This window comes from Acomys russatus, chromosome 19 (assembly GCF_903995435.1).
Source record: "Acomys russatus chromosome 19, mAcoRus1.1, whole genome shotgun sequence".
Lineage (NCBI taxonomy): Eukaryota > Metazoa > Chordata > Mammalia > Rodentia > Muridae > Acomys > Acomys russatus.
This window is the reverse complement of record NC_067155.1, coordinates 16,008,822-16,015,286: the sequence shown is the minus strand read 5'-3', so window position 1 is coordinate 16,015,286 and position 6,465 is coordinate 16,008,822. Positions and strand designations below refer to the sequence as shown.

Sequence of the window (6,465 nt, the reverse complement as noted above, 5' to 3'; positions counted from 1 at the left end):
AACCATTGATCATGAGATCTGGCGCCCTCTTCTGGTGTGCAGGTGTACATGCAAGTACAACACTGTATATGTAATAAATAAATCTATTTTTAAAAAAAGAAAAAGAAAAAAGAAAAGGAAGCACATGCTTGCAATCCAAGAACTCAGGAGGCTGAGGCAGGAGGCTCACCCTAAGTTTGAGGCCAGCCTAGCTACATACAGAGTAAAACCCTGCCTCAAAATAATGAAATAATGAAAAGACAGAAGTAAGGGAGCTAACTGGGGGTGCAGCTCAGTTGACAGAGTGCACACCTGGCAGACAAGGCCCCGAGTTTCATCCCCTGCACCAGACTCTAGAACGTTTTTGTGTAATCTCAGTGCTTGGACGTTAAGGCAAGGTGTTCAAGGTCATCAGCTGACATGATGAGCTGGAGGCTAGCCTGGGCTACATGGAAGCCTGTCTAAAAAAAAAAAAAACCAAACTGATGCTCACTGCCATAGGTCTGGGCTGGCCGGCCATTTGGGCGGTGCCAGGAGACAAAGGTTCAGGCCCTTGAATGCTGGGCACATGGAGAAAGCTGTGATCCATTTGCTGTCACCTCATATCCACAGGCTGTGGCCTGGTGACGCAACCTTTTCTAGAAGTGACACCCCAATTTTCTGGTGCCTCCTATATTTTGGAGGTGACACCCATGGTTGGAACCCCACCCAAGTCTAGTGCTGCTTCCCCACTGAGTCACGTACAACCCTGTCAGGCCTGCTGGGGGGAAACTTAGGTGAACCAAGTACCCAAGCCCCAGTGCCTTCACCCCTAAAGGCCAGGACACTGGCCATTTGCATCTGACTAGCTGGGAACACACAGCCTAGACTGTGGATACCAGGGGCAAGACCCTCCTTTACATGGAGAGGCCCAGACTCAGCCCTCCTCCCTCAAACCCGTGGGTCCCCACCCCAGCCCTCCTCCTTCAGTTTTGGGACCCAGACTCTTCCCTTGGACCTAGGATCCAGACCCCAGCCTCCTCCCTCAGACTCAGGTCTCAGCTTTCCTCCTTCAGACCCAGGAGTCCAGGCCCCAGCCCTACTCCCCCCTCAGACTCACATTCCAGACCCTCCTCCCTCTGTCTGCTCCCACAGCACCAGGTTGTAAGAGAGGCCAGGCACACCCTCAGCTTCTCTTGTCAGGACTCAACCTCCTCCCTTCCCATCTGGACGACGACGACGAGCATTTACTTCGGCCTCCACATGAATCTCTCCCTAAAACACGCTGCCCACCACTGACCCTGTGTCTCCCGGCAGAAGAATGGTGTCCCTCCCGAGTGACAACTATCACTCAGCAAGCTGAGGAGGCACCTCAAAGGCAAAACGCACTCCGCACTCTGTGCCACACACCAGGCCTTTCTCACTCTCTCGCTGCCTTGCTGGTCCCTTGGCCCTGCCCTCAGCCCACTGGGTCTGGCCTCTCCATCTCCCTATTTCGTTTTCTGTAATTTCTCTCAAGGTCTTGCACTTCTGTCCCCCCAATGTCTCCATCCCTCTCGATCTCACCCCCATCATCCATTTCCCTTCCTCCCACTCCCATCGTCCCTTCTTTTCTTTGTTTGTTTGTTTGTTTGTTTTTCTAGACAGGGTCTCTCTGTGTAGCCCTGGCTCTGCTGGACTCACTTTGTAGACCAGGCTGGCCTCGAACTCACAGCGATCCCACCTGCCTCTGCCTCCCCCATGCTGGGATTACAGGTGTGCGCCACCACCGCCCGGCATCTTCCCTTCTCTTTAGGTCACCCTGCTCCTGCAATAGCTCCATTCTCCACTCCCACCCCCTCTGTTTCTACCTCTGCCCCAGGTCTTCAGTCCTGAGAGATGAGGCAGGAGGGGAAGTTGGGGTGTGAGGCATGAGGAGGGAGGGTGGAAAATCCAGGCGGAAGAGAAGAGGTTCGGACAGACTGGCTAAGCTCCCTGGGCACCTCTGTCAGAGCCCCACCCAGGGCTGTGTGGCTTGGCCCATATAAGCAGCTCCTGGCCTCCCACTGAGAACTTAGTGTCTGCGCATCACCGAGAGCCTCTATCTCCATCCCTTCGCGTGGGTCTGCAGGTAGGAGCAACTTCCCCCCCCCCCCACCCCCCAGGCCCTGCTCTCAGGCAGGGGAACCTTGGCTCTGTCCTCCTCTGTCTCCGTTTTTTTGTCTCTGACTGTTGGTGACTGACTAGGAGCAGCTGGCTCTTTCTCAATGCCCCATCTTCCCAGTCTTGCCTTTCCAACGCAACTGGTACTGAGTTGAATTCAGTAATTCTGGGGGCCCGGCACCCCATCTCCTAGGCCTGTTTGGATTGGCGCATTAGACATCTCTCTTCATCTCTGAGCCTACGGCCCGCTATAAAATTGACTTGCAGAGGCAACAAAGCGCTTGACTCTCCTGTATGTCACTGGCAGTGTCTCTGGGGGCACCTGGCTCAGAGCTCTCTCCCACCTGCCTCTGCCACACCTGTTCCTGTCTCTTGCTCTCTCTGTCTCTCTCCAACACTGCCTCTGCCTCCAAGAAGGGCCCTGGGGTCTGTCGGGCAGCTTTTAAAATGATGGGCGAGTTGTTCGCCCACCCTACCCATCCCAGCCAAGAGGTTAACTTGGCCTCTTTCTCTTCAGCTCCCTCCCGACCCCGAGAGTCCAGTCTCTACTCCCCCCTCCCTTTACCCAGTGCCCTAGCCCCCTTGCCCTCCCCTGCCCAATACCCACCATCCCTTGCACAGACTCCATTGCTGTTGCCGTAGCCACCCCCTGCAGCCGCCCACACAGCAGCCACCTCCTCAGGGCCAGCGAGATGCAGTTTGAGATGCATGACAACGTGAAAGGCAAAGGTGGGATCGCTGGATGCGCCAGCAACCTTTTGGGTACCAGGGACCTGGCTGTCTCCCTCCCCTGAGCACCCTGGCTTCGAAGGCAAATGGCACCAGCTGGAGCCCAGTCCTGGAGGAGGAGGAGGAGGAGGTGGTGGAGGAGGTGGTAGCAAGCCCAGGCTCTGGCCAGCTGTGGTGCCCATCTTCCCTCCTAGCCTTGGTGAAACCAGATGTATAGTTGGCAACAGCAGCAGGGACAGACTAAGGGTGTTGATGACCAAATATGACAGACAGAAATGGGGAGGTACCGTGATGTTCCCTTGAGTGGGCGGCCAGGTGGCCTGCCCAGACTGCCCGGCAGGGAAAAGGGTGGCAGAGGTGGAGAGGCCCAGAAGAGGCCTGCCAGGATGCCTATCGACACCCCCCCCCCACCTCCGCAGCCATGTCTTATCCGGTGACTAGTCAGCCTCAGTGTGCTAGCACGTGCTACCAGACACAGCTCAGCGACTGGCACACGGGCCTCACCGACTGCTGCAACGACATGCCTGTCTGTGAGTGGCCAGGGAAGGTGGGAAGGGAAGGAATTCACCCACCCCACCCCCCACACACACTCTTCCTAACTCTTTCCTTTCACAACCCCCTATGTGGCGCTATGAACAAGGGGCGAGGGGCGGGGAGGAGCGGCTTCTGCCTGCGATCCTGCCATCCAATTAACCCTCAGCCTCCTCACGGTGACTCTCCCTCTCCAGCCACTACTGACCCACCCCATCCGGGACCCTGATTGCTCTGGGGTTTTCGTTTCCTGCTCTGCAAACTGTCTTCCCGGGTCCTCAGTCCCTTCGTGCCACCGCGCGTGCCCTCTCGGGGTGAAGGGGTAAGGGTGGTAAGCACAGCAGGCCCGGGCCCTGACCATCCCGCCCCGTCCAGGTCTCTGCGGCACTTTCGCTCCACTGTGCCTAGCCTGCCGCATTTCTGACGACTTTGGGGAGTGCTGCTGTGCGCCGTACCTGCCTGGAGGCCTGCACTCTCTGCGCACCGGCATGCGGGAGCGCTACCACATTCAGGTGCGTGCCAATCCACCTGAAACCACCGGGCCTGAGGACAAGGGATCTGCCACCCGGGACTGGGACCGCAGAGAAAGGTTCCTGACTCTCTCGATTTCTCTTTTTCCCACCCTCCAGGGTTCCGTCGGGCACGACTGGGCTGCCCTCACCTTTTGCCTGCCCTGCGCCCTCTGTCAGATGGCACGGGAACTGAAGATCCGAGAGTAAGGACATCTCCACATTCCCTGGTCACTCCTGGCCTCCCACCGCCCACCCCGCTCCTTGGAAAGCCTGTCCCAACTGTCCCTGTCCCACCGCTAAAAAAAAAAAAAAAAAAAAAAAAAAAATGCTCCCACAATAAAAACCGGAAAAACCAACCCCACCTACCTGCTTTTTATTGTGGAGGGAAAGGAATCTGGGCGCAGTGAGAGGTTTGCTGAGGGAGGCAGGATGCACGAAAGATGTCTAGGTGTATCAGACAAGATGGGTTTAATAAGACTACCCCTATAGATGACTTCACTGGATCTTCCGGTAAGCACCGCACAAAGTAAAAACCATTAGCCTCAAAGCTGCAGATGACCTATCTGAAGCTCTGCCCACATCCTGAAATTAAGCAAAACCAGGAAGACGGTCTCTTGGTAGGTGTCTAAGCCTGCTGCGACCCAGGACTCCAGACACTGAGGCCTGTGTTGCATACTGAGAGCCTGCCTCGAGTCAAAAAAGATTTTAGAATAGAAAGAGATGAAAATCCAAACAATGATGTGCCCTGCTCAGTCAGTGTATACAGAGTCTTTTCAATAGACAGACTTTTAATTTTATGTGCATGGATGCTATGCTCGCACACACATGTGAGGTGCCCACAGAGCAGGAGAGGGGTTGGATCCCCTGTAACCTGTTCTCCCATCAGCCTCCAGACAAGATGGACCTTTTGGGGGAAAGGCTCTGAAGGGTAGTCCTTCGTAAGCTAGCCCAGCAAACTGAAGCTTATTACCACCTCCCTAACTCAACCTACTGTCTGTGCCCAGTGACATTCACCGCAAAAGGATCTAACTGGAACATGCTTGGGTCTCAGAATTCCTGGGATCCAGCCTTGACCTTGCCACTTCTGTGTTACCTTGGTGAACTTATAAACCTTTCTGAGCCTGTTTACACCTCTGACGGTAGCAGGTCCTAATATGTGAAAAACAAAAAACAAACAAACAAAAACCTACTATGGAGGCTGGAGAGATGGTTCAGTGGTTAAATGCTCTGGCTGCTCTTGAGTTTGGTTCACAGCACCCCACGGCAGCTCACAACTGCCTGCGGCTCTAGTTCCAGAGGCTCTGATGCCCTCTTCTGGCCTCCTCCAGCACATGCACCCACATGCATATTTACACACACTTTTTTTTTAAAGCCAAGTTTATGTTAAGATCTCATAGGGCAGGAGCCACCATCAGCTCATAAAAGCAACACCAGAGTGATGCCTGAAAATACCCACACCACATGGGAAACTCCAACGTCTCTCAAGTCTAGCCTGCCACATCCTTGGCCATGCACTAAAGCAGGTGACTCGTGTGAGGGCCAAGCATACAGAGAAAGTGCGTTGTTGAGTATTTGCAGCAGAAGATCCATGCCAAGTTGAGGCCGAGGGTGGAGATCTCAGGTTGGCATCCGCCCTCACATCCAGGCTTTGGCGTAGCCAGGGCTGGGGGGGGGGCTAAGATGGCTAAACAGGATGCTTTTCAGCTTTGATGTTGAGTTTGCTTCAGAGAATGCTCGTCCACGCCCAGTGGCCACAGTTCTCACCAGCACCGCCAGTTCTCCACGTTCAGTTTCTCCAGTCAAAACATAATGGTTTCTGTGTTCTGTACCCCAGGCTTTTCTTGTCTAATGACAGTGCCTGGGACACAGGTCATCTGTTTCTCCCTGAGCCAAACTGTGGCAGGGACAAAGGGTCAAAGACACCCCTGCGCATTGCTCTCCTCATCTCTCTTCTGGGGAACAACAGACCCAGTTGTGGGACACTTCCGTTGCTAAGGAGGGGCAGAGCCAGGCTCAGGCTACGTGGCTCGGAGGTGGGGCCAGGACAAGGACACATGCTCTACTCACCCAGAGCTCACCTCTCCCTCCCCTGCACACAGAAGGCAATCAAGACACCTGAGTCTTCCTGACACTTTATTTGTTGCTTTAGTGGCTCTCCTGTTGTTAAGATGTGAACCCTGCTATCTGACATGCACACAGTAGCTGGGGACCTCTTAGACTTGGGGAGGAGGCTGGGCCCAACCCCCACCCCAGGACGAAAACAGCAGCTAGAAGCTGGAGTCTTGGGAAAGCAAGAGTCCCAAGCTCAGGGAGCTGCCTAGAGCTGGGAGAAGGGAGTCCATGAGGGGTAGAAGGGCTCCTAAGTCCATAAAGGAGACCCAGGATGGGGTAGCTTCTGGGGAGAGCCCCAAAGACTCAGGAAAGAGAACCAAATGATGGCCTCTCCAGGGCCCCCACACACACCTGCCAGTGTGGGGTGTGAGGCATCTCAGACAAAGGCTGAGGCCCTTTTGAAATAAGCCTGAGTTTCCAGCTTCAGCTGGTGACCCTGGTCTCAGGTCACCACTGAACTCCAGCCCAGGGCAGGCTGTAG

At 54.9% G+C, this 6,465-nt stretch overlaps 1 protein-coding gene across 3 annotated transcripts; it reads left to right on the top strand.

Annotated features, from left to right (window-relative positions):
- Positions 1-2,034: 2,034 nt before the first annotated feature.
- Positions 2,035-4,198, top strand: Cnfn (cornifelin). 3 transcript variants are annotated; one of them, XM_051162612.1, is made up of 5 exons: positions 2,035-2,068; positions 2,743-2,829; positions 3,249-3,359; positions 3,736-3,872; positions 3,990-4,198. In XM_051162612.1, the coding sequence occupies exons 2-5, from the start codon at positions 2,793-2,795 to the stop codon at positions 4,077-4,079; spliced, it is 375 nt and encodes a 124-aa protein (XP_051018569.1). In that variant the 5' UTR covers positions 2,035-2,068; positions 2,743-2,792; the 3' UTR covers positions 4,080-4,198. The 3 variants fall into 3 exon arrangements, with proteins under 3 accessions (XP_051018569.1, XP_051018568.1, XP_051018570.1); XM_051162611.1 differs by having other exon boundaries at positions 2,722-2,829; XM_051162613.1 differs by lacking the exon at positions 2,743-2,829.
- The last annotated feature ends 2,267 nt before the right edge of the window (positions 4,199-6,465 follow it).